Genomic DNA, 25,314 nt, shown 5'->3' on the forward strand with positions numbered 1-25,314 from the left:
TAGACATCTTCAAAGCTAGCCATCCGCTAATACACGCAATGCCGCATCTATCTTAGACTTCAATCATCACTTACCAGTTAGAGAGATGGTAGTCAAGGTTTATGATTTTAAAAAAAAACTCAACAATTAATTTATGTATTTAAGTCTAAGAATAAATTCAGCCTTCTGTTGAAAGCGTTACACGGAGGCAGCACGGAGGACATTTACATATATTCAAGCCTCGGTAGCTCAACGGTTGAGGAGCGGACTGAATTCCGAAAGGTCGGCGGTTTAAACCAAACCCGTTGCACTATTGTCGTACCCACTCCTAGCACAAGCTTTACGCTTAATTAGAGGGGAAAGGGGAGGATTAGTTATCTTTAAAAAAAATTACATATAAGTACATGTAATAATGATTAAATATTTTTCAGATTAATCTATACAAGTTTATGATATGTTACGGAAGGAAATCCATAGAAAATTATAATACGTACTTACGTAAAACGTTTTCTTTCGCTCCCCCTTCATAATAAGCACTTAACGTGAGCATGTAAACATAAACAACTTATATTAAAACCTGGTTATACAACAATATCATGTTTTATAATCCGAGATTAAAACGCTCTTGACGCTGGTATTAATAATATAATTCACCAAGCACACAATCAATGGCTAGGCAGAAATAGTTCAATAATATTGAAAAACGCTTCAAGCTATCTTCCTATATACGCTTTTATATATTACATTCATGTAAGAAAATTATTTTTCTGCAAAAGATTTTTAACCGGCCATGATCCATAATATTACATAATCGGTATCAGATAATGCTCGCAACTTCATCCGCATAGATTTAGGATCAATCCCGTAGGAAAAATCCCGTGAGAACACTTTGCTTCTCCGGGAAAGATACCGATGTCAATTTCCGGGATGTAAGCTACCTCTGAACCAAATTTCATATAAATTGGTTGAACGGATGGGCCTTCAAGAATCCCGTAGGAACTCTTTGATTTTCATGGAAAAAAGTTGCCTATGTCTGTCCCCGGGATGTAAGATAACTCTGTACCAAACAACCGAGCGGACGAAATCGCGGGCACCATCTAGTCTAGTACTGAAATGAAACCATCCTTGAAATATTATATAATCATATACAAGAACAAACCAGCTTCATGTCTATGTAAATGCTGCCAAGATTTCAAAAATGGCGACAAAAATTATTTTTCTCAGCCGAAGTCATGGGAGACAAATACGATTATTATGAAGCCATTAAAAATTGACGTGAGGTTTAATTACTTTTTTCATAAACCAAGGTCATTTTTATATACAAACGTTAAGTATTATCACAGCTCTTGTGGATACAGCTCGGAAAGGTTCGCTGTGATTGGCTTATCAGTTTATCAAATAAACCGTTTAGTATTAACTTACGGTTTACCCGCAATCGTGTTTGTACAACCATAAAATATTTACTACGATTGTCCCCGCGTGCTATTGAACATTATTTTATTTTAAAAGAAAACAAAGGAATCACCAGTCTCATGCGAGAAATCTGCATAACTTACACTGTTGCTTACTAACAGATTGAAAATACAAAATAGACTTTATCTTAAACGTTATTCTAACTGAAAAAACGTGCTTTTGGAAATGTGTTTATGTGCTATTTCGTATTTTTTTGAAGTGTAAACGTGTTTAAAAATTGATAAAAATGAGTAAAGAGGAAAAACAAGAAGAATATAATCCATATGAACACAGAGTAGTTGAAAAGCCAAGTTCGTAAGTATACATTCTATAAGCCTTTTTTTTTACCAGTGAAAGGTGAGACAACCAAACTTATCTAATCTTAAATCGGGAACTTTCAACGTAAAATTATAATTATTTTTTTAAATTTATTAAATAAATTAAAGTATCTTTTGTGGGAGTGGTTAGAAATTTTTAGGCATGGTTAGTGGTTTTTTGTCACTTAGGTAATCCTATAGTTTTGAAAGGTTAAATTTGAATTCGGATAAAACAATGTATGAGAAAACATCTAACGAAATCTTTAAAATAAACCAACACTTAGTTTAACTTCATTTTTTTGTTTTTTGCAATCAAGTTCATCAAGTTTTGCAATTAGTTTTCCCCTCGACTTTTAAAAATAGGTACCTTTAAGTCATTAGTGAATAGGTATCTTCTAGGCAAGGCTGCTTCATTTTAGACTGAATCATCACTTACTAACTCCAGCAAGGTCTTACTACAGCCAAGCACTAGTCTATAAATTAAAAAAAAAAGTTATGTGTTTTTACAGTTTATGGTTACTTCCCGGTCTTCTTCTTCTCTCTGGGCTGGTTTCCGCACTTAAAAACTTCCCGGTCTTAGTACAGTTTCTTTTTCAGAGACGTCAGAGCTACAGCTAATATAGTTAAAGCCTCTCTTGGCTCGGGGCTATTGGCTGGCCCATTAGCATTTGCCAACTCTGGATGGGGCATAGGCTTACTTGGCACGTTTCTGGTCGGCCTTATATGCGGCCACTGCGTACACATACTAGTAAGTTTAAATTAATGGAAAGTTAAACCCTCACTAAATGAAGATTTTACTCTGCCTATAAAAATCAACTATTTGAAGCTGATTTTATATTTACATTTTTTTGTATCAAGCAAATTGAAACTGAGTTTTAATATTTAAAGTAAATACACCGAAGTTAATATCGAGAAACCTAAATACCTATATTATTATTATTTGAGTCTATTAAAATGGCATTAAGTTAATTTATTTCAAGATAATGTTAGTCCTACGTCATGTTAACGGTACAGGTACCTACATTATTTTTATTATGATTAACTCATATAAATATTTTTATGTGTTTTATATCACAAAATATTAAATATTAATTAATTTAAGTTTAATCTAGCTGATGCCCGCGACTTCGTTTACTTGGGTATAGGTGTGCAATCCCGTAGGAACGCATTGATTTTCCGGGATAAAAAGTAGCCTATGTGTTAATCCAGGGAACAATCTATCTCCAGCAGCCAATTGCGTCCAATAGTTTTTGCGTGAAAGAATAACAAACATCCATCCATACATACAAAATTTGGCGTTTATAATATTAAGTAGGATGTTATTTTACAATGTAACATTTTTCTAACCTACTTTAAATTTTTTATCTTATAGCATTCTCTAAGCACTTGAAGAGTGTAGGGCCTGCAGCATTTAAGTTTTTTATAAGTCTACCATCATTTTTTACAGGTTTTATGTTATTATAGGGAAGCTGAAAAAAAGTATTTTTAGTACACAAATCAAATTGATTTTCAGGTTAAAACATCTCGAGGTTGCTGCAAGATAGAACGCAAACCACAGTTAACCTATGCGGAAACATGCAGAGCAGCATTTCAGAATGGACCAAAATGTGTGCGACCATACGCCATGGGAGCAAGGTACCTAACAACATAATATTTTTTTGTTACAAACTGAGTACCTTGTATGTACGAATGTTCGTTTGATAGTGTAGACCAAATGGAAGCTTTCAAGGTAGAAATTTTGCAAGCTGATTTTTTTTCTATTAACATTGAACTATGACTAATTCACGAAATTAAAGTATAACTAGAAGCACCAGTTATAGATACGGCTAATAAAATTAAAGATCAGATTAACAGAGTGTACTTTGATTTTGCTCAAACTTAAGACAGAGTTAAAGAGAGGCCCATATAACCAAAAGTTCGGTGGGACCATGGGAGGTTCCTGGTTCATGAGATAGAGCCCACTGACAGACAGACGGGGTACGGACAGACGGACAGTTTAGTAATAGGGTCCCGAAGGCACTCTTTGGGTACGGAACGGTTTTTATAACATTCCATACAATTAAATGCACAGCTTTATTTTAGGTACCATCTGTGGTACCTAATATAACCTTGACTGCATTCTCATCTAAGTTTAACCTACCTACAATAGAATTGGCCACAATGTCGTAAACTGTGACAATATTGTTAGTTGTTACATAGTCTGGACATTATGAACATGAAGCAGTTGATACTATTTTTATTATTTGTCGTGTTTTTCTACGTTCTCTTTCGTGATATTTGTAATTTTAATGCCACTGCATTTGTATATATTAGAGTCACTAAAGTTATTTTTATCACTTCTATTGCTGTCAGTCGGTTATATAGATTTATTCTTAAGTATATAAAAGCTCAGTACAACACAAAAATTATACACTAATAAAATCTGATCAATTTAGCTTTCTTGTCTAAACAAAAGGAAAGGACCGTAATTTGAACCTACTGCCAAATATTTATTAATACTTACGAGGAAGAACTTTACGGAAAAGGCTAGACTGTGATTTTTGAAATGGTAACTTTAAATGGGGATTTATAGAGGTCAACATGAAAATTTGTATGGTTCTCAAAAACAAATAAATATAGGTATTACTTGAATATAATAATAATTAAATGTACTTTAAATAGCACTTTTTCACGCAGAAAAATAAGAAGTGACTAATAATATAATTATTCTGTTATGACGCTCACAAACATAAATTCATTTGTTTGATTAGCCGTTTCGATCATATTCAATTTTATTTACCGGCTTTGAAAAAGAGGTGAATATAAATTCGACAGTATTAAATATTGTAATAATTGTCAAACATAAAACTCTTTATTGAGTGATCCAATATAAACAATTATTTTAGTTACGCCTTCAGGGGGATCCCATATTTTTTTTTAAATATCTTCGAAGATGTAGGACAGAACTGCGTGGAACTGCTAACCAGTTTAAAGTCTTAATCAGTGCAATTTTTTAGTAAACTACTTAGTCAACTATTAGTCTTATGTTAACGAACTCTAGGAAAACTCCCACGGTGGCATGGCAAATACGTGTATAATATTTACCTACCTAGCTAATTTACAAGTTCTTAATTTGATCGTAAGTGTAACATGATCACTCTAACTGTAAAATAAAAATGAGTTCTCCTCAATTAATTGATGCAGTTCTAGATACACAATATGAATTCGAAAGAAAGGTGGTTACAAAACTAAATACCTGGGTTAGATAATAATAATATATAACAATCGCATGTAAGATTTCGTTATTAAGAGGGGTTTATTCGTAGTGCGCTCCAAATAATAATTTGTTTTTCATTTGAATACTAACTAGATAATAGGTAGGAACTAATATCTATATACCTACTACGAGTGACGTGCAGTTGTGCAGGGCGTCCCCCTACCTCACTCCCCGATCGCCATCTCGGCCTGTCGCGTACTACTTATATGTGAGTGGTTTGGTAAGTATTAAAGTTACACGGTCACAACAATTTACATACAAATCTTTGAATCCATGTAACTGTAAAACTTGTTATTTTTACAGAAATCTGGCAAACCAAAGATATTAGTTTCTAGAACGTGTTTACGAATCATCGAGTTTGATTGGTTTTTATTCAAATGAGAATCAAACTACGTTTGTAAAGGGCGAATGATAGACAGACCACCGTTAATATTGTTGGTTACTTAGTAGGTATAATCGTAAGTCTACATCAAATAATGTCTGCAGCTGCAGTAACATGTACCACATAATATTATTAAATTACATATTTTGTTTGCAGCATTTTTGCGGAAGTCGCAATGCTTTTAACGTACGTGGGCGTCTGCTGCATTTACACTATCCTCATATCGGACTCTATAAAACAGGTAAGAGTGTATGTAACATTAGTTATACGATATATATTTTTTATCTATATGATATCAATAAGACAAGCAACTAGGGCTAAACAAGCTAACAACACAAGGTTCAATAACTAAAAACTATTCTGTCGGCCATCCTTTAATTAAAAAGCCATTAGTTAACTTCAAATCATATTTTTTGACTCAACGCTAAAAAACCTAGGAATTTTCAAAAACGATTGATTCTAAAAATTAATGCTACGTGCCAAGGTTTTTAGTAAGGTATTAGGTTTGGTCAGACTAACTACTTTTAAACTCGTAATTTTCACGGAAAGGCAAACCACAAACATAGATAATATAATACTTATTAGTTTATAGGACGTATCTATAGAATGATGTCGAAATTGATTGGTTAATATTCAAATGAGGGCCCAACTACGTATGTATGGAGCGAGTGACGGAGAGACCGCGGTTAAGTGCACGACGGTGGAAAATTCTAATAAATATTTTGCATGCACGGCTAAATATCGTGACTCTTTATTTGACTGAGTAATTAACACCAACTGCATTGCTTGCAAACTTAGGCACAATGCACACTGGCAGAGGTGTATTCTTTCTTGATAACAACAGTAATACTTAATTTATGTGTCTTTCTTTTCAGCTAATTGACAGATACGTACCGAGTTTTAACATCTCAGTTGAATATTACTGCCTAATCACATTAATTCCGATCTGTCTGCTATGCCAGATAAAATATCTAAAATGGCTGGCAGTATTTTCACTATTGGCGAACTTGTTTCTGTTTCTCACGTACCTGATTTGTCTTTATTACGTGTTTGGGGACGACATTACGTTTTCGGACAAAAGAGCGGTGGGTGACCCTTCGAGATTTCCCGCATTTATTTCGTAAGTACCAAGTTAATAAAGTAGGTATAATCCTAAAATCACGTCATTTCACGTCAAACGTTTTTGATGACCTCCCTGGGTGAGCGCTGTGGCCTTATGGGTGAGAAGACCCGGGTTTGATGCCCGTTAGGAGCGATTTGGAATTTTTAAGTTTCTAAATTGTCACTGGTCTGATCTAGTGGTGATATCCCGCTGATATTAAATTAAAACTGCCATATCCTTTCGTCTTTCCTACGCGGCATTATGCCTATCGGCACGTCTTTTGCAAGAAGGGTCATAGGGAAGTAACTATGCCACGACGGAAGCCTCCTACCAGACTAAAGACACAGCAGAGACATTTTATAAATAAATCATACATTGCTGTATTGCCCTTATGTAGAATTCAATTCAACCCAGGATCTTCAGACTACAGCACTCACTATAACACCAGGAAGGTTGTAGAAATAGAAGTACAAAAAAAAATTAAAAACAGAAAGAGTTTTTTTTTTTTTCAAATAAACTTTGACAAGTGCGTTCTTGCTAGCTACGTTAATCAAGAAATCCTCAAAATATTTTTGCTTGCAGGACTGTAATCTTCGCCATGGAGGGCATAGGAGTGGTGATGCCAGTTGAAAACGCCATGAAGAAGCCACAGCATTTCCTCGGATTCCCGAGTGTGCTGGTGGTGGCAATGGGCATGATCGTCTTTATGTACAGCACTTTGGGTCTTTTCGGCTACTTGAGATATGGAGATGTGTTAAGAGGGTCTATCACTTTAAACCTTCCTATCGATGACTGGTAAATAAGACCAATTATTTATCTATTAACTTCTTCTATCATACAGGCCCCGCTTTCTCTCATGTAGAATTTCTAAAAACCCTTAGTAGGCTCTATGTTGTACAGAAAACCTACATGCATAATCTCAAGTATCTGGACCAAGAAGTTTATACTAGTTATACTTTGATATTATAATAAGTTAATCAATTAGCTGCCCGCTACTAAGTTCTACTTTCGAGTTCCGCGTTAATTTTCCGAGAAAAAAGTATCTCTGTGCCAAATTGAGCTTTTTAACCGACACAAGTTATGTAGTTTTATTAAATAAATCCTTAAAATAATATATGCAGAGCTTAGTACTTATATAGTAGGCACATACCTAGTACCTATTTTGTTACTTTAAAATTAGCTTATTACCCAAAATTATTAATTTATTCTCGTAATGTGCAGTCACCTTGAAACAATGAAGTAGGTGGGTACGTTTTTACGTTATTGTGCATAAATACAGAAAATATTATTTAAATATTAAAATTAATTAGGTACATAATTATAATAGTGAGAAAATTGGTTCATACAAAGACGCTTTTAAAATTGTCGCGTTTGTGGTCGCCATGTGGAAAATAAATTACTAATAGATAGCTCCATATTTGGGGAAACTAAAAGAACTTGTAGGTAGCTCGTGGTAACGTAGCACTATGACAGGGTAGTTAATACAATTAGGTTAGATAGCTCCATTATTGTGGAACTTAAATAAAGTTAATGAATACGAGGTCGTGAGCGGCCGTAGGTAACGCGCTACAATCACAGGGTAGTTAATTGAGAATCGCATACGCATGAAGATACGTTGACTGTCCGAAGGAAGACAACTGGCCTTGGTCAGACGCCGGGGGCAGACACGGGCTCGCAGAGGGCTCGCAGACGCGTCGGACAATCGACGATGCTCGGGCGGCGCTGCGGTGCGGCGGCTCAGTGCTTGTGCGTAGGCTACTCGACAGCAGTGTGCAGCGTGGCTTGGGTAGACGGTACGAAGTTGATAGACACTTCGCCGGTGGGGTAGCAGTCAGGTTAATAGCAGAGCTTCAGTGTAACTGTTAGAGCTTCCTGGTAGAAGGAACCCTGGAATCGAGAGAGGCAATCTTAAATGATTTGCTCAAACTCTCGTTCCATAACTTTAGATGAGCCTTGGGTCGTCTGAGCCAAGTGCAGGTCGTATAATATAAAAGTGATGGAACGAGTTTACAGATTCTGTTAGTAAATATCCTATCGCAAGGGTTAGGTTAAACGAGTACAAAACAATTAGCCTAAACTTATAATTTAATAACATCACAGTTACCAACCTTAATCCAGGGTTACACAGAATTCACTACACTTATTTATTACTTTCACTTCACTCCTGCGTCGTGATTGCAGGTAATAGAAATCAGGAATGTCCCTGAACTAGGAGGATTGCTTATTTATATTAAATTTAGCGGAAATAAGGTGTATTCTCGAGTGTTCTGGCTACAGGAAATGTTATTAGTTTGTCGGGGAAGTTTCCAGAATGAAAGACTATTGATCGACAGATGTCGCTAGCGTATATGATTAATTAAATAGTCTTGACAGTTATTTTTAAATGGAAAGCTATCTGTCGTTAGAGGTCGCTAATTTGTATGAGTAGTTTTATTTTAAAGAATGTTCTAGAAAAACTGTCATTGTTTGATTAGTCTATGTAAACTATTCTCCGACAGATGGCACTGAATGTTAATCAGTGTTGACGTTGAAGTCTGTCAATGTCAGAAATTCTTTGTCCTAGTAATGTATTACGCGACCGGTAGATGTCGTTCGTAATTGTTTATTACAATTCCGTGATTCGATTTTTTTCGAATCACTACATATTCCCCTTTTTAGGTTAGGATTTTATCTAATAAAATCCTTCTACACTACCTCTAAATATCGCTAAAAGTTCGAGTTAACCTTGTCATGCTTCATCTTTCGTACTATCCGAACATTCTTCAGTCATTCATAAAGCGGTGGCCATACTAGTGGTTCATCGCGTCCTAGTGTACAGAGTTATCGCGTTTGTTCGCCATGACTCGCTCTCATGTTTAGCAGGTGTTATGATTGTTGCAAAGTCCAAAAATAATCGGTGTAGTTGTCTTTTCACTGTTTAGTATAGTGGATTAACAACTTGTTATAGAAGGATATCTTAACTTTTAGGTCATTAAGATATGGACGTATTTCACCTTTTTAGGTAAGCAAAATACAATTAGTTGTGTACTAGTAGTGCCTTAGTGTAGGCGTAGCATTCACCTTTTAGGTCAGTGAAGGCCAATTTTGTACTGACCTTTAGGTCATCAGCACGTTAGTGTGTATCTAGCATTATAGTAATATTCTTTTTGGACTTCGCAAGGTATGTCTGTGGAATAAGTAGTGATTTTTATGTAGCGGTTGGTACATTAGTTGTTTAGGTTGAGGGTAGATGTACATAACTTACTGAGTTTGTAGTTATGTCTAGTTAAATGTAATAGGTGAGTATATGTTAGATACTGGTGTAGGTATCTGTATAGTGTACCGGTTCTAACTACTTTGTTTTGATGAACGTAAGATTGCGCGACGCGGTGTACAACCAACCTTAAAGTTCATGCATATCGCGTGATGTTAAACTTGAGTTGACTGCTGTACATTACGTGGACACTGTTTATCGGTTGTTGTTTCTTTTTTTGAATCTAGATGCATGGAATGATCATGTTTGTTTGATAGCACTTTCCGCGGCTTTATTTACGTTCATAGGTATTTGAGATTAGGGTGATTAGCTAATGAATCGATTAATTAGTTTGTGAGTTTAGTGGATAGATGTAGTCTAATTTCTTAAAATTATGCCTAGTAGGTGGTTTGTAATGTTATATAGAAAATGATGCATAATCTTAAGTTTGAGTGTTGTAATTGGTTAGTTTTATGTCTTTGACATGCCAGGTGCCTAAGTTATTACCGTCTAGGTCAGCTATAACTGCATATTTGAGTTCGATTTTTAGAAGAGATAGGTAATTTGTTGGGTAAGACATTGTGAATGTGTGTAAAGTAAAATGGAAGTTAGGAGTGATTAGTGGAACACTTATAAAAGTTGGTAACTGTGTTACACAAAATATAAAATATAGAAGTTAGTACAAAATATACACACGTAGTGTATCCTGAAATTTTACACAAAAATTTCAAAATATACTCGTAACCATACACTTTGTTACGGTCAGCGTATGTTAATGCTATGCGATCTCGAACCTGTGGGTGAACTGTGATTAGGCACCTTTTTTATTCCACAATAAGAGACACAAAAATTAGAGTGGGCGCCACTGTCGCGTTTGTGGTCGCCATGTGGAAAATAAATTACTAATAGATAGCTCCATATTTGGGGAAACTAAAAGAACTTGTAGGTAGCTCGTGGTAACGTAGCACTATGACAGGGTAGTTAATACAATTAGGTTAGATAGCTCCATTATTGTGGAACTTAAATAAAGTTAATGAATACGAGGTCGTGAGCGGCCGTAGGTAACGCGCTACAATCACAGGGTAGTTAATTGAGAATCGCATACGCATGAAGATACGTTGACTGTCCGAAGGAAGACAACTGGCCTTGGTCAGACGCCGGGGGCAGACACGGGCTCGCAGAGGGCTCGCAGACGCGTCGGACAATCGACGATGCTCGGGCGGCGCTGCGGTGCGGCGGCTCAGTGCTTGTGCGTAGGCTACTCGACAGCAGTGTGCAGCGTGGCTTGGGTAGACGGTACGAAGTTGATAGACACTTCGCCGGTGGGGTAGCAGTCAGGTTAATAGCAGAGCTTCAGTGTAACTGTTAGAGCTTCCTGGTAGAAGGAACCCTGGAATCGAGAGAGGCAATCTTAAATGATTTGCTCAAACTCTCGTTCCATAACTTTAGATGAGCCTTGGGTCGTCTGAGCCAAGTGCAGGTCGTATAATATAAAAGTGATGGAACGAGTTTACAGATTCTGTTAGTAAATATCCTATCGCAAGGGTTAGGTTAAACGAGTACAAAACAATTAGCCTAAACTTATAATTTAATAACATCACAGTTACCAACCTTAATCCAGGGTTACACAGAATTCACTACACTTATTTATTACTTTCACTTCACTCCTGCGTCGTGATTGCAGGTAATAGAAATCAGGAATGTCCCTGAACTAGGAGGATTGCTTATTTATATTAAATTTAGCGGAAATAAGGTGTATTCTCGAGTGTTCTGGCTACAGGAAATGTTATTAGTTTGTCGGGGAAGTTTCCAGAATGAAAGACTATTGATCGACAGATGTCGCTAGCGTATATGATTAATTAAATAGTCTTGACAGTTATTTTTAAATGGAAAGCTATCTGTCGTTAGAGGTCGCTAATTTGTATGAGTAGTTTTATTTTAAAGAATGTTCTAGAAAAACTGTCATTGTTTGATTAGTCTATGTAAACTATTCTCCGACAGATGGCACTGAATGTTAATCAGTGTTGACGTTGAAGTCTGTCAATGTCAGAAATTCTTTGTCCTAGTAATGTATTACGCGACCGGTAGATGTCGTTCGTAATTGTTTATTACAATTCCGTGATTCGATTTTTTTCGAATCACTACAAAATAAAAATACCTACTCATATAATACTGATAGGTATAAAAGAATTGCACGAATTAACAATAAAGCAATTTGGAATTTGGTTATGTATTCAGATATGCGGTTCAATATACGATTTTTTAAACTTTCTTATATTGATGAAAAAAGTTGTCAGCCTCACTTTACTATAAGGTGCATAAAATTAATTCATTAAGTACTGAACAATTTTTACAAGGGTAATAACGCCGCGCGTCCCTTAGTTCAACTAGAAAAAAGCTTATAACTTTTAAACGGCTGACCAATTTTGTTGGATTATAACTAAGAACAGTTTCGATCAAGCCACCTTTCCAAAAAAAAACTAAATTAAAATCATCAGTTCATTCGTTTTGGAGCTATGATGCCACAGACAGATACACAAACACACAGATACAAACAATAATCTTAAAACACCCCTCTTTTTGGGTCGGGGGTTAAAAAGAACCAAATATAGAACGGTTGAATTGAAACCTTTTGGATTTCTACCAGGAAACCTGAAATTTTTCCGTTATTATTTTGCTTATTACTAAGTTGTGCCTTTTGCCACTTGCTATATACTTGATCTAGTTTCCATCACTTCAAGTGTGTTTTGTTTACTAAGTAGGGAAACGACTACCAACTACCTACTTGCTAATACAAGTGTTTGGCTCATTCTAATCGCTCGGCGATTTACAAACACTTCAGTCAAAATGTAGCTTCCTGAAAACTAGTGGGTTTTCTATATGGTGACGTTATCTGCAAAGCCAGGGCTTAGGGAGATTAATACCACCTTGAGTATTTATGGAGGGATAATATGTACCTACTGTGATTTTTCGAGTGGCATTGTTTTATCCAATGGGCATAAATTGCATTCGTATTACCTACTGAAGGTATCTACCTATTTTATAGATAGGTACTGCAAAATCATCGCATCAATCGTGGTACATACCCGCTTTTTTTTTTCATTATAATATCTAGTTATACATTTTATATAAATTTTACTAAATTACCTACCTAATTTTACATGCACTTTAAGAAAATTTTGAAATAAATGGCAAACAAAATTCGTATCAAACTGTTTCTCGGATTAGGTATATCAGGTGTTTAATTTGTTTCAGGCCTGCAGTATGTGCTAAAGTCTTCATAGCGTTATCAATTTTTTTTACCTACCCTCTACAATATTTCGTGGTCTATGACATTTTCAAGAAATACGCAGACCCCCACATCAAAGACAATTACCGTACTATAACAGAAGTGTCAACTAGGACTGCTGGGGTTTGTCTATGTGGTAAGATTAGATCATAGACCTATAAAATTGATATAATTAATCATAACCTACAAAATAGGTACCTGATGCATAAACAAAGGATACTTCATAATGTTATTTTTCAAATAAATGGTTCATAAAACTCAAGCCAAGAATGTAATGATCTGTAAACTCAGTAGCAATAGTACGTAATGTCTTAGAGATTATTTTTATTTTGAAGTCTACTTTATCTTTTTCAGTGGGAATCGGAATTGCCTTGCCATTGTTAGAGCAAATTATCAACATTGTTGGCGCCTGCTTCTATTCAATTCTTGGTCTCATAATTCCAGGGATTATTGAGACTGTTTTCAAGTGGGAGAATCTCGGAAAAGGAAACTGGGTTCTTTGGAAGAATGCCCTCATTGTCATTTTTGGCTTAGGCAGTCTGGTTTCGGGTTGCACCGTCACCGTAATGGATATCATCAAAATAATGAACAACCAAACAGATTGATACGTACAGAAACTCTCGATAAGCTTTAAATTTTGAGAATATTTAATTTAATTTATTGAATAGAATGAAATTTTTAAGTAACTTACTATTTATTAATAAAAGAGCATTTAATTTTGTATCTTTTTGTATTATTTAGCCATTAAATGGTCATTTTTATTGGTCTACTAGCTGATGCCCGCGACTTCGTTCGCGTGGATGTAGATTTTTGAAATTCCCGTGGGAACTCTTTGGTTTTCCGGGATAAAAAGTAGCCTATGTGCTAATCCAGGGTATAATCTATCTCCGTTCTAAATTTCAGCCTAATCCGTTCAGTAGTTTTTGCGTGAAGGAGTAACAAACACACACACACACACACATACAAACTTTCGCCTTTATAATATTTTGGTCTATAACTTGATCTTAAGTTGATAGTCCCCGAAGCACAACAAGCGACGATTTTTACCGGGATAGTAAAATAAACCTGATCGAAATAAAAAATTCACTAGTTGAATAATATTATATGGGCGCATTTTGTAAATATTCCGTATTCTGAATGTGCTCCCTACTAATCGATAAAAAAAATCCCGAAAGAATCTAATTGAAAGTCTAGCGCGTACCGTATTTATACATCCATGCACGTACCTACCTAAATAAAATGATAAATGAATAATTATTACGTAAAACAAAACTAGACCCAATAAGTAGTAAATTATTATGAAAAAGAATGTTGGTTTCTTTCTAGAGATACTTATAACATTCAGAACATGTTTCAAATTTTATTATAGTAGGTATCACAAGTGTAAATTAAAAATTTATAACACCCCCGACAAGTGAAGGTTACAGTAACTAGAAAAGAGCTGATAACTTTCAAACGGCTGAACCGATTTTCTTGGATTATAGCTAAGAACACTGTCGATCAAGCCACCTTTCAAACAAAAAAAAACTAAATTAAAATCGGTTCATTAGTTTAGGAGCTACGATGCCACAGACAGATACACAGATACACACGTCAAACTTATAACACCCCTCTTTTTGGGTCGGGAGTTAAAAATAGAGGCAGTCAGAGCTTTGAAAACACAAAAAAGGCCATAAAAGTTTACAGAAATGTAAATATTTGTTTTCCCTTAATAAAACGCTGTAATAAAATTCATGTAGGTAATGTGTCTTATTGCCTTGTAGGTTAATAGGCGCTCATACTTGGGTTATCTGTTCGTTATCTTTGAGTTAAATGCTGAGATTAAGTACTATTCATACAACATTTACAGCCAGATAAAGCTTGTCACTCTAGATCAACGGTATTAGAAACAACTCTTTACATTCATGTGTAAAAGAGAAAATTATCTTTTCAGACCGTTATCTACTATGGCTAACCTAACAGATTTTTTTATTCAGTCTTTGTTAGGATAGTGAGAATCCTTCATAGTGAATGTACTAGTTCTTTAACTTCAGATGCTTTAGTTTCTATGTTATAAAAATTTAAATATGGATATACATAAAAAGGAATTAGATACACAGGATTACAATCCTTTTGAACATCGTAAGGTTAAAAAACCAAATTCGTAAGTATCTTTATGTATTTTAACTTAAAACCTGATTTTGAAAATAAGTAAGTACCTACTAGCCATTGATGTCGTTGAAGTTATCATTTAGAAAATATTACTTACTGATAAAATTATAGTGTTATTAAATAAAAGAGAGCAGTAAAACTTTTATTAATGTTTGTTTTATAGTTTGCTTGTTTATATTTCAGGGACATCAGGTCTTTAGCTAATTTGCTGAAAGCTTCGTTAGGTTCTGGTATTCTCGCCATTCCACTAGCATTCGCCAATGCAGGATGGGGTGTCGCTATCGTCGGTACAGTTATCATTGCTTTCATTTGTGGACATTGCGTTCATATTTTCGTAAGTATCCAATAATAATAAAATACTCAGGTAAAATTAGCCCTATTATTTGAGTGACTGTAAATAACTAATTTTCTTTGAGTAAATAGGCAGGTGTCAGTGGATTTTAAGAATTAAAGGAGATTTTATCTTCTATTGAAGCCCCTGATAATGAATTGGAGGAGTAGGTGTTATCGATATGAAAAGTATTTCGTGCCTCTGCATAAATCTGTTTTCAGCCATCCATTTGCACCCTCGAATGATTTAAATATCTTGGGTGCATGTGGTTCGTATTCATCCTTATTTAATAAAAGTGCGGTAAGGATATCTTAGTATCATTATAATTTGAGCAACAAAGGAGGATTTTTGTTTGAAAATTACGTATTATTTTTGAGAATGTTATATTGTATCCCTCAGAATACATACATAATAGTACAGTAATCTATCCTCACACAGGGTTTTCAACGAAAAATAGATAATAATATTATGTCAGGCGATTTTTTGCAGGTGAACGTATCCAGGGTGTGTTGTAAAGCAGTTCGAAAACCCTTACTAGGTTATGCAGAAACTTGTCAAGTAGCATTTGCGTTAGGTCCGAAAAGACTTAGACCCCTAGCGAAAGCTGCAGGGTGAGTTAACTTTTACATAATATTAAACAATAATCATATATTAAATTGTCAACATAAATTATATTATCACTAGCTGATGCCCGCGACTTCATTCGCGTGGATGTAGGTTTTTTAAAATTCCCGTGGGAACTCTTTGATTTTCCGGGATAAAAAGTAGCCTATGTGCTAATCCAGGGTATAATCTATCTCCATTCAAAATTTCAGCCCAATCCGTCCAGTAGTTTTTGCGTGAAGGAGTAACAAACACACACACACACACACACACATACAAACTTTCTCCTTTATAATATTAGTGTGATTAGATTATTCTATTTGTAATTCCTTTTTTACCCGACTGCGACAAAGCCAAAAGGAAGGGTTATGATTTTAGAAGTCTATGTATGTATGTATGTATGTATGTGTGTATGTTTGTATCCAAATTCTGTGTGTTCCACCGTAGCGCCTAAACTACTGGGCCGATTTTGATGAATGAGGTGTCAGTCGATTCGTCTTAAAGGTCCGGGTAACATAGACTACATTTTATTTCTAATATCGTCATCTAAACCAAATGCCTGAAAATTTATTTTTATTCGCAGTTTGTTCGCCGAATTTTCACTGGTGTTCACTTACATTGGAGTTTGCTGTATTTTCACAGTGTTAATAGCTGATTCAATTAAACAGGTAAGAACCTGCATATTATCAATTAAATCAAAAACTTTTAGAATCTAATACACAGGTTTAGGTACAGTTAACTTTTCTACCTATATTCGTAATGGAGCTAAAATGTTATTTTATTTTAGATCATTTGAATTGCGTTTGTTTAACAATGCAATGATGTGAAGTACATCCTATTCCTAATTCCATGAGCTAACCCCAGTCAAGTTAGTCCACGCCCATCATGCATTATCCGTCAAAGGCTAATCAATAATAATGTACTTGTGTTATACTTTTCATAGTTACTGGATCAGTATGCGCCGGGATATATTCTACCCGTGGAATACTACTGCCTTATCCTACTCGCGCCACTATGTTTGATGGTCCAGATCAGATATTTGAAATGGCTAGCGCCCATTTCGTTGACGGCAAACATTTTACTTGTGGCAACATTCGCAATCTGCATTTACTACATTTTCAAAGATGAAATCACAATATCTGATAAACTGGTTGTGGGATATCCATCAAGATTTCCGGCATTCCTTTCGTAAGTATCCTACCTATATAAATTTAAGCCGTACCTACTAATTTAAATATAAGTGCTTCAATCGTGAGGAAACTTGCATGTCTAAAAGTTCTCCATAATGTTCGCAAAGGTGTGTGAAGTCTGGGTATCCGCACTATGGCTAGTCTTTTCAATCAACGCCTGATGAAATACTGTTAGCACAATAACGTAAACGAGATCGCATAATGTTATAGATAGTGCAATTCAAAAGTACTTGTGAAAGTTTAATTGAATAAAAAACATTTTTATTCTATTGCATAATTTTATTTCTTCAGTAGGTACATATTAATAGGATCTCTCGTTTATTGTTTCGAAAAATTGATCATCAATACCTTCAAGATATAATACCTACCTATAATAAATCAGCTACAACGCATAGCCTAAACCGGAGGATCTACAAACTTCAAATTTTTCATGAACCTAGATAGATATCAATATAGATTTTATCTATAACATAGAGTGTAGACCGCCAATAGAAAGGTTTTTGTAAAATTCAAACGTGATGCTTGAAAAACCTAAATCATGAACCTGAAGTTGCGGGAATCAGCCTGGTCGATGTTAAATATAAAAGTCTAAACCTAGACAGACAGATTGCAAGCCAGCTGCAAAGTAGCTGCAGTTTGATTGGAGTTGACAGCATCGCAACGGCCGGCTGTACGTTTGCCGTCCAGACAACGTGTACCTACCCATACTGGAACTGCTGCACGCTGACTGTCTAGCGTTCGGCAGTTGCGATGCAGTTGTGTCAACTGCAATCAAACTGCAATTTTGCAGTCGGATTGCAGTCCAAATGTAGTCCGTGTACACATTTAGTCCATTATTATGAGTGAAAAATGTATTTAGCACAGTAATATTCGCAATGGAAGGAATCGGTGTGGTAATGCCCGTAGAGAACAACATGAAGAAGCCTGAGCACTTCCTCGGCTGCCCCAGCGTGCTGGTCGTGGCCATGACATTCATCATGCTGCTGTACTGCATCCTGGGCCTGTTCGGATACTTCAGATACGGTGATGCGTTGAGAGGAACCATCACTTTGAATCTGCCGCTGGACGATTGGTAAAGAATTTTCAGATCATATCATTCAGACAAACTTTACATATCTTTGGCTGGAAGCAGGGGGAAATTTTGGGAGACTCCGTCTCCGAATTCGTGAACATGAAGAGAAACTATTTTTAAAATGTACCTATATATACCCTAGCTACTCATTCCTGAATTTCCATTTTTTTTTTGTAAAAATATGCAAAGAAGTTCCCGTCCGATTTGCTCTCGCTTTCATTATTTTTTTTCTACTTTTCTCGTTCTAAAGGTGCTTTTAAAACAAACAAAAATGTGATGGCTGAGCTCATTTCCGTTTTGTTTTCAAAGCCTTATATTTCTGTACAAATTTTGTTCTCAAGGATATCAAAAATGTGCATTTTCTTTAATTTCATACGTTAATTGCAACATGCAATATTTTTTGCAGGCCAGCAATATGTGCGAAGGCTTTCATCGCTATATCAATATTCTGCACATACCCGCTACATTTTTACGTGGTGGTCGACGTACTGTCTAAACATTTAAAAGCGCACATAAAGAAACAGCACATGAATATGGCACAAATCATTATGAGAATAGTAATTGTATGTTTCTGTGGTAAGTTTATTTCGAACATACAAAGGTACGTAATAATATTATGTTAGGTAATAAGTTTAAAAATAAAAAATCATTAAAAAACTATTATACTTTTCAATTTGCTTAGCTTGCTATCACTATCCTGGCTTGAAAAATCAGCCTCGTGTGATTCAGACAATATTTTCAGCGAGGAATTGATTGACCAATAAGTACCTAGGTAGGTTTTTTTATGCCGAACTGATTTTAAGATTTGCACAATTACCGAAGGACTGTCTGGAAAAGAAAAAGAAAAGAGTATTTTTCATTTCGAAAATTCGCAAGATTTTAAAAGTCCTAAATCGACGCGGACGAAGTAGCGGGCAAAGGCTGTTTGATAACATATTATTACTATCCTTCAAAACATAATATACCTACCTAATAATTGGTCAATTTAATAAGAAAATTATCTATGACATCTTTGTTAAAGCATTTAACCCAATTAAATAATTGTTGAAGCAATTTAGATTTCTAGTTTATAGTTAATTAGATTAGGTAGGTTAGGTAGATACTCTCTACCAACTTGCCAACGTGTATTAATGAAATGCGTGAGATTACAAATGAGCATTACCAAAATCTAAATGTTTATAAGGAAAACCATTTTCCATTTACTGGAAAAACTTGACAGGTTTAAACTAATCAAAAGCGCTGGTCAGATTCTTTAAGAGGACTCTCTCCGTCACTCGTTTCCACTCATTTCATACAATCGTAGTTCCAATTTCACTTGAATATTAAGCAACCAAAGTCCATGAAATTCACGCTCGCGCTCATTAAAAAAAAAAGATTCCGATAAATTGAGAACCTCCTCCTTTTTTTGAAGTCGGTTAAAAAGTAGTTATCCTCAACACCTGTCGTGTAACGCAAATTTTCTAAAGTCATTTCATTATCAGTTCATCATCATTAAAAAAAATGCCACACTTGGCTTAGGCCCATGTGACATCAGGGGGCACGGCAGTGCCCCCGCCAAGACGAGCCAAACGGCGGCCGGGGCGCTACGTACCTTTTTCTCGAAGTGTTTCGCCGTATTTTCGACCCGTCATAACTTCGGTCTGGAAGACGCTAGAAAGCTGAAATTTTCAGTATAAGGTGTCCTCAGCAAATTTACCAAATATACCAAGTATCAAATATCTAGCTTTTATGGTTACAGATTTATTGATACCTAAAATACGCCGATTTCGTCCCTCACTGATGATCATCAAAACCTCTACTCAAAACCTCTAAGGTACTTCCCGAAGTCCTAGAAGACTGAAATTTGGTATGTAGACTAGAAATTGACTACAAACTACAGGAAAATTAAGAAATTGGAAATGCCCCCCCTCTACGCCTCTTATGGGTAAAGCAAATCAGTAAATTCTGTCGCTAGAATGCTGATATTTTCAGGATAAGATGTCCTGGGCAGATTTATTAAACGCATTGAGTATCAATTGTCTAGCCTTTATAGTTTCAGATTTATTGACAGTCAAAACTTCTAGTCTGTAATTCTAGGGTACTTCCCGAAGTCCTAAAAGACTGAAATTTGGTGTGTACACTAGAAATTGCATACAAACTACAGGAAAATTAAGAAATTCGAAATTTTCCCCCTCCACTCCCACGTATGGGGGAAGCAAATTATTTGTAAAGTCTATCGCTAGAATGCTGATATTTTCAGAATAATATGTCCTTGACAGACTTATCAAACGTACCAAGTATCACTTGTCTACCTGTTATGGTTTCAGATTTATTGCCATTCAAAACCCCTCTAGTCAAAAGTTCTAAAGTACTTCCCTAAGTCCTAGAAGACTGAAATTTGGTATGTAGGCTAGGGATTTCATTCAAACAACAGGAAAATAAACTTTTCCCAGTCTGTACATTTAAAAAATGTGTTTCCTGAAGTCCTAAAAGACTGAAATCTGATATATGTATCTGCTTTAAAATTGAGTTGCAAGATTCCACCCAAAAAAACATAGTTACATACATTGCAAGTGGAATAAAAGCTTTTAAAAAAAGAGGTAACAATAGAGAGTGGGCCATGAAAATGATGTAGGTACCTACAAAAAATAGATCCAAAAAAAAAATCTAGGGCACTTGCCAAAAAGAAATGAAATCCCACCAAAAACATTTCATGTAAAATGTTGCCAAGACTCACAAGTTCATAATGCTTTCACTGTTAAAAAGTTATGAGATCTCTAGTAGAGCCAAGCCCCTAGCTGAGCTTAGAATTGTGCTGGCCATGGGACCTATCCCAAGTCCAAAGTATATAGCTCTTAAATGCTCTTGAGTATATCTCATTTATATCAATAAAGAACAAATAACTCTACTTACAAGCTCTGATTTTACAAACCCTAAATCTTGGTTAAAAAAGTACGGCTTGGCCGTTTAATGTTCGTGAAACTATTACATGACATAATATATTATATTAAGGTCATAAGGAATAGTTTGTTCGACAATTACTAATTTTTATTATACTTCATGATTGTCGCACAAGCTATTCCGGGCTTAAATGTCATATCAGATAAAAGTACCACGAACATTAAACGGCCAAGCCGTCCTTTTTTAACCAAGATTTAGGGTTTGTAAAATCAGAGCTTGTAAGTAGAGTTATTTGTTCTTTATTGTTATAAATGAGATATACTCAAGAGCATTTAAGAGCTATATACTTTGGACTTGGGATAGGTCCCATGGCCAGCACAATTCTAAGCTCAGCTAGGGGCTTGGCTCTACTAGAGATCTCATAACTTTTTAACAGTGAAAGCATTATGAACTTGTGAGTCTTGGCAACATTTTACATGAAATGTTTTTGGTGGGATACTATTTACGCCTGTAAAAAGAGAGACAAAATGAAAGAAGAAATATAATAATAATAATAATCATCTTTATTACAGATATTACATCCATTTTGTTAGTAATAAAAACAATAATAATATACAGTTTCTCGTATTTTACGCGCGTCACTGCCGTCTTGCGTTGTAGGCTGTAGCTAACTAGAAATAAGTTAGTGTAATTTTAAGTTTCCTCCTTCACTTGCACCATTGCTGTGTATGCCTCCTGCATGCTGACACAATAATAGATACCTGGTACATAATATACAAAAGATATTTTAAATAAGGTATGGAAAATCTTCCTACGTCTATTTTCCGCGTCACTCATAGGCACCTACCTAAGTAGATATCGTGAGATGAATACCTAACGAGTTCTCGTATAATTCGATCAAGATAATGACGTGTTGTCGATGCGGTGACTATCACACTAATTCACACTAATATTATAAAGGCGAAAGTTTGTATGTGTGTGTGTGTGTGTTTGTTACTCCTTCACGCAAAAACCACTGGACGGATTTGGCTGAAATTCGGAATGGAGATAGATATTATCCTGGATTAGCACATAGGCTACTTTTTATCCCGAAAAATCAAAGATTCCCACGCGATTTCGAAAAACCTAAATCCACGCGGACGAAGTCGCGGGCGTCAGCTAGTTTCTAATAAATGTCTACTAGAGTGATAGAGGTTATGAAACAACTTTGTTTTTTATAATTCTTGCTATTCTATTAGTTTACATAAAGAAGTTTTTCACTAACATGACAATGGAACCCTAAAAATTATGCATTATGCATTTTCTCACTGTTAACCAGTTTATGTTTTCTTTCAGGCGGGATAGGCATAGCGCTTCCAATGCTTGAGCAAATCATTAACATCGTCGGCGCGCTCTTCTACTCCATCTTAGGGCTCATCATCCCCGGCATAGTGGAAACTGTCTGCAGATGGGAAGACCTGGGCAAATTCAACTGGATCTTATGGAAGAACATTCTCATAGTACTCTTTGGATTTTGCAGTCTTATCTCGGGAATGACGGTTACAATATCAGACATAATTGCTAATCTAGAGCAAAAAACTGAATAAAAACTAGTCATAACAACGTCTTTTTCTGACCTAAATACTTTATTTCAATTAGGTACACAGAGGCTTTGGCCTTTGATTGAATACGGTTGGTCCCGGAGTTCATAAAAAAATTTAACGACATGCTTCATTACAAAAGCCGAAAGCTAGTATAATGATTCTATTGCGTTGCCCGATTTTAGTAAAGCTAGTTGATTCGTGGTGGACCACCACTTTAAGGCGTCTGGGTCGGTGACCTGAATAGCAAAAAGTGAAACAAACAAACAAACGTTGCACTTCATTGGCTGGACAGAGCCAATATAATGAGACTATAGATTCGCTTTACTTTGTTCACCAAACAAAATGATATTTATTATAAAACATTATACGAACTTTTAGCGTTTAACAAGCACTTCCTCAAAATTTTCTACGGACCTCGGTCTAGGTCAAAATAATGTACCTATAAGGCGGGTTGCGGTTGTCTTTTTAGGGTTCAATACCAAAATGGCAAAAAAAGAATCAGTAGGTTTGTAGGTAGTACGTCCGTCTGTCCAAGCCTCACAGCTGCTTATTTCATGGAAGCTACCTTATGCTATCGACTTTACAGGAATAGCTTAGCCTGACGTCATTGTAAAAGGGACCCATTTTTTTAAAGAGTAGTAACAACCAGACAACACTACAATGAAGCGAAAGATCGACGAGATTTTTTGCATACTGTGCCTATAGTTGAAAATCGTAAAAATTGTAGTGACATAGGCCACTTCACATCCCGGCAAATTATAGTGTTCCCACGGAATCATTTAAAACTTAGAGCCAATGTGGAAAATTCAGGGGCAACAATTAGAGTTTGTGTAAACATTTTCTACTCGAATAATAAAACAAACTCTCTAACTATAAAGTTTTTTAGAAATCAGGTTTAGTTTAATTTTGTGGTCCCAAAAAATGGATTAATTTTTGAGACGGTAGATTGTTACGGATAACGGAATCCTCAGTGGGTGAGTCTGACTCGCCCTTGGCCAGTCTTTTTCACTTGTCCACGTGCACATTCATTCATGATTTCCATATTAGCAATTTGCCGTAATTGATCCAATTGCGCAGTATAGCACCATATTGATAGGTGTCTTATTATATGAAAGCCACGTACCTAAGACTCATCACAAAATCTATAGAGTGAATAGATTTTAAAAAACAGCTGTGTACTATAAATAGGATTAAAATAAAATAAAACCAGCCTAAGTAGGTATAATAATAGTAATAGTCGTAAATATTCTATTCAGAATATAATGGGTAAGTACCTACATAAGCGGAAACAAAGCACAATAGGTACTTAGATACTTCGACCAGGGAAATCTAGCGGAAAATCAGCGCGGCGATTTTGTAAGGTTATAAAATTTAATATAAATCTACCAAAGAAAATAATATTAGCTTTACGTGCAAGACATTCGAATTTCGCAAACCAATTTAACGATATACCCAGGTACATAGTACAATTACATAGGAACCTATATAATATATGTAAACAAAAACAATTTAAAGCCTTTTTAAATAAGCGTAGGTAACTATTACCTTAATTTACGCTTAACAAGTTAAACACGTCAATTTAGGAGATAAAAGCATTGTAAATATTTTGTTTTTCACGAAATCCGTACACCAAAGGTTACCTGTAAGAGATTGCTATAGCAATAAGGCCGCCTTTGCACCATGTAGTATAGTTTCTTCTAATGTTTTCTATATATACTTACCTATGTTTGTGTGTGGAATAAAGTTCCCAAAAAAATCTTGAAACTTACGTAAGTATCCCATATTCATTCCAATTGCATTTTTACTATAATATTTTGGTGAAACATTCAATTATTGTTGTTAAAAATTTGATCATTTTAATTTATAATATTTATTGTAATTGTACTGTATGTTAGGTTTAACTGATTTGCTTCGACTACGCATGGGTAGCCTTAAACTTAATGTATTATTATGTAGTACGAATATAATACTACGGAAAACGGGAGACACTCTGTGTTCAGGTGAAAAAGTAGAAAGAACAGGTGAAAAGTTGCAGTTCTTCTTCTGATGGTGCTTCTATTAATGGTCTGCTTACATAGACAGTTTTTTAAGCAATTGTTGCCGGCAACACGTATGGATCAATCTGGAGCAATAAGTGGAACAATCTGGATTCTGGAGCAATTTTTTTGCATAACATTCCTTTAGTTATTACTGGGTATTGCAGTAAATTGCTTCATGTGGTCGTGACGTCGTAATTGACAAAATTGCCTGGAATTGAGGAATTTCAATTGACGATTGTTCGATCTTTGCGGCAACCTGAACTTTTTGACACTGCAGACTTCAAAGTAACCCTAGAAATTATAAGCGCAGCATACAACGAGTAGGTATCTAAAATAAACCCGAGCGTAACCGAGGCAGGTCAACTAGTTAAAAATAACAAACACAATAAAATTATATTTAGAAAAAGAAACGTCGCGTCGCCATACTAACTCTATGCGTCGCGACAACTACCCGTT

The 25,314-nt window shown here is 35.5% G+C and overlaps 2 protein-coding genes across 2 annotated transcripts; both read left to right on the plus strand.

Annotated features, from left to right (window-relative positions):
- The first annotated feature begins 1,213 nt into the window (after nucleotides 1-1,213).
- Nucleotides 1,214-13,732, plus strand: LOC123865931 (proton-coupled amino acid transporter-like protein pathetic). The gene is made up of 8 exons (XM_045907150.1): nucleotides 1,214-1,746; nucleotides 2,346-2,496; nucleotides 3,262-3,383; nucleotides 5,543-5,627; nucleotides 6,262-6,506; nucleotides 7,071-7,283; nucleotides 12,976-13,145; nucleotides 13,364-13,732. Exons 1-8 carry the CDS (start codon nucleotides 1,679-1,681, stop codon nucleotides 13,612-13,614), a joined length of 1,305 nt encoding a protein of 434 aa, XP_045763106.1. The 5' UTR covers nucleotides 1,214-1,678; the 3' UTR covers nucleotides 13,615-13,732.
- Nucleotides 13,733-14,848: 1,116 nt separating this feature from the next.
- On the plus strand, nucleotides 14,849-22,835 carry LOC123865930 (proton-coupled amino acid transporter-like protein pathetic). Its single transcript, XM_045907149.1, has 8 exons — nucleotides 14,849-15,152; nucleotides 15,344-15,494; nucleotides 15,981-16,102; nucleotides 16,678-16,762; nucleotides 17,038-17,282; nucleotides 18,144-18,356; nucleotides 18,763-18,932; nucleotides 22,572-22,835. The coding sequence occupies exons 1-8, from the start codon at nucleotides 15,076-15,078 to the stop codon at nucleotides 22,820-22,822; spliced, it is 1,314 nt and encodes a 437-aa protein (XP_045763105.1). The 5' UTR covers nucleotides 14,849-15,075; the 3' UTR covers nucleotides 22,823-22,835.
- The last annotated feature ends 2,479 nt before the right edge of the window (nucleotides 22,836-25,314 follow it).

This window comes from Maniola jurtina, chromosome 6 (assembly GCF_905333055.1).
Source record: "Maniola jurtina chromosome 6, ilManJurt1.1, whole genome shotgun sequence".
Classification (NCBI taxonomy): domain Eukaryota; kingdom Metazoa; phylum Arthropoda; class Insecta; order Lepidoptera; family Nymphalidae; genus Maniola; species Maniola jurtina.